The sequence below is a fragment of the Myotis davidii genome, unplaced genomic scaffold (assembly GCF_000327345.1).
Source record: "Myotis davidii unplaced genomic scaffold, ASM32734v1 scaffold599, whole genome shotgun sequence".
NCBI classification, from domain to species: Eukaryota; Metazoa; Chordata; class Mammalia; order Chiroptera; family Vespertilionidae; genus Myotis; species Myotis davidii.
The window spans coordinates 739,897-742,778 of NW_006290772.1; the positions used below are offsets into that span (position 1 = coordinate 739,897).

Below are 2,882 nucleotides of genomic sequence, written 5' to 3' on the forward strand. Positions count from 1 at the left end.
AGTTTGTTTGAAAGATGGGTTAAATAATAACAATAATAAAAATAAGATGGCGTGTACCTCACCTCCAACCAAGATGTTTTTTTTCAATTGATTTTTAGAGAGAGTGGAAGGGAGGGAGTGAGGGGGAAAGAGAGGTCAATTGGTTGCCTCCCACATGTGCCCTATGGATGGGGGCATGGTGTGGGATTGAACCTTCAACCCAGGTACCTGATCTTGACCTGAAATTTAACCTTTGACCCTTTGGTGTGAGGGCTGACACTCTAACCAGTAGCCACACTAGCCAGGGCAAATGTTTAATGGGTTTTAAGAAATTTTACTTTTAGTTTAAAATACCAAATCTGTTGCATCCTCTCCCCACCCCAATATCCCTCTGGTAGTACAGTGTAGTATAATAAAAAGAACAAGGACTTTGAAAGCACATAGATCCTAATTCCAACCTTTATTCACACTTAATCTTGTTGGGCCTCAATTATGAATTAATATCTTACAGATTCTCGTGAATGTTAAATGAGATAGTGTGCTTATTATAAAGTGTAGAACTTAGTGCACTACAAGCAATAAGAAAGCATATATTCCAACTTTCTTTCATGGTAGAAAAAAGAAGGGGAAGGGTAATGCAGATAAACTACTACTCTCCAGTATTGTAGTATGAAGCAGCCTAATCATATATTGCCTTGTATTATTAACTTTCAGTGTTGTATGTAGTCTCTCTCTAACTGAATAACAGAGTAATTGAACATACGAAGTTGAAGGTAGAAAATGTTGCAGACTTCACAGGGCCCAGTACAATTAGAAACATTCCTTGGATAAATGCCAGAACGTTAGTTATACAGAGCTAAAAATATATTTTGGTATTAAAATATGTTATAGCCCTAGCCAGTTTGTCTTAGTGGATAGAGCATCGGCCTGCAGACTGAAGGGTCCCAGATTTGATTCCAGTCAAGGGCACGTGCTTGATCCCCAGTAGGGGGCATACAGGAGGCAGCCAATCAGTGATTCTCTTTCATCATTGATGTTTCTATCTCTCTTCTTCTCCCTTCCTCTCTGAAATCAATTTTTTTTAAAAGTGTGTGTGTGTGTGTGTGTGTGTGTAGTAATATGCTAATTAGGCCAGACAGCCGAACGACCTTCCAGATGTCCTTCTGGATGACCTTCCAGATGAAGCCAGGGCTGTGAGGGCCAAGGCAAACTGCTTCGACTGCAAGGGCCAAGCCCCTTGCACAAATTTCATGCGTCAGGCCTCTAGTATATAGTATATATGTTTTATGTTGAAGGGGGATGTGAGGTTGAATGAGATAGGGATTTTAAAAGTGTAAAGTCGCTGAAACTGGTTTGGCTCAGTGGATAGAGCGTCGGCCTGCGGACTGAAAGGTCCCAGGTTCGATTCTGGTCAAGGACATGTGCCTGGGTTGCGGGCATATCTCCAGTGGGAGATGTGCAGGAGGCGGCTGATCGATGTTTCTCTCTCATCGATGTTTCTAACTCTCTATCTCTCTCCCTTCCTCTCTGTAAAAAATCAATAAAATATGTTAAAAAAAATAAAAGTGTAAAGTCAATAATGATTATAAATTTAAGTAGGATTTTAGTGTGGTAGAGTGAAAAGATTACAGATTTTTAAATCTGAACAATTCTAATTCTAGCTCTACTACTTTCTAGATATAAAACCTCAAGAAAGTTATTTAACCTTTGTGAGCTTCAATTTTTTCATTCGTAAAAAGGGAATGATTGTGTGAGTAATTAGCAAAATAGAACATAAAAAGGTCTAATATAGACCATGAGGAAATGGAAACCCTAAAATGTTAGCTGATAAGCTTATTAAGTTGTTTAACTCAAATCAGAACTCAGATTTTGCATTGCTCTTTCTTCCCCACTATTATTTTCTAAGAGCAACTGTGAATTGGATGAAGATCAATTAACTGTTTATAGAAGAGCATGCTGTAATCAAATCAAATATAGAAGAGCATCTTGTAATCAAATAAAATGCTCAGTGTAATTAATTGATAAAATAATGTTAATGTGGGTCATATGTTGGCATTTAAACACAAAGCATAAGAAATATCATCTGGGGTCAGTTGATGGTCATACCCCAGGATTCTTTTTCTCCCAGGGACACAAGAAAATGATTGGGAAGGATATTTAACACTAACTCAGAGATTAGAAATAACATTATAATGTTTATTATGTACACTTGTTTTTTATTTAACCTGTTACTTTTTTATAATAGCATCATACTTTTCCCTCTGTTTTAGTGACAATTGAAAATCCCTTGATCCAAAGAAAGGAATTAGAAAGAGAAGAAAAATTCAGCCCTGCAACTCCTAGGTATTTAACACAGATATCAATAAGCTTTGTGCTAGAATGATTATTATTAATGAGTTTTTGTGTGTCAAATGAGCAGCTTACTAAATGTAAGCTTAATTTGAAAATCAGTACTTTAATTCTCCCTCACAATGTTTATTTATTATTCTTAATTTTAATCCTCACCCGAGAATATATATTTTTATATTGATTTTAGGGGTGGGGAGGGAGAGAGAGATTGGCGTGAGAGAGGACATGCCCCAACAGGGGCAGAGGGGGAGGAGTGGGTTGGATCAAACCTGAAACCTGGGCATGTGCTCTGACCAGGAATTAAACCTGTGACCCTTGGTGGTACATGGGGATAATGCTTCAACCAACTGAGCCACAATGGTCAGGGCACATAATGTTTATTGTTATTACTAGAGGCCCGGTGCACAAAAATTTGTGCACTCAGGGGGAAGTGGGGGGGTCCCTCAGCCTGGCCTGTGCCCTCTCGCAGTCTGGGACCCCTCAGGAGATAACGCCCTGCTGGCTTAGGCCTGCTCCCGGGTGGCAGAGGGCAGGCCCAATCCCTAGGTGCAGCC

At 39.2% G+C, this 2,882-nt stretch overlaps 1 protein-coding gene across 2 annotated transcripts in view; it reads left to right on the forward strand.

The window, feature by feature from the left end:
• Nucleotides 1–2,882, forward strand: part of MEIOB (meiosis specific with OB domains) — a 23,671-nt gene that overhangs the window by 6,603 nt on the left and 14,186 nt on the right. For both annotated transcript variants that reach the window (XM_006763917.2, XM_006763918.2), the window contains exon 4: nucleotides 2,250–2,322. In XM_006763917.2, the coding sequence (XP_006763980.1) occupies nucleotides 2,250–2,322 (73 nt within the window). The remainder of the gene's footprint in view (nucleotides 1–2,249; nucleotides 2,323–2,882) is intronic.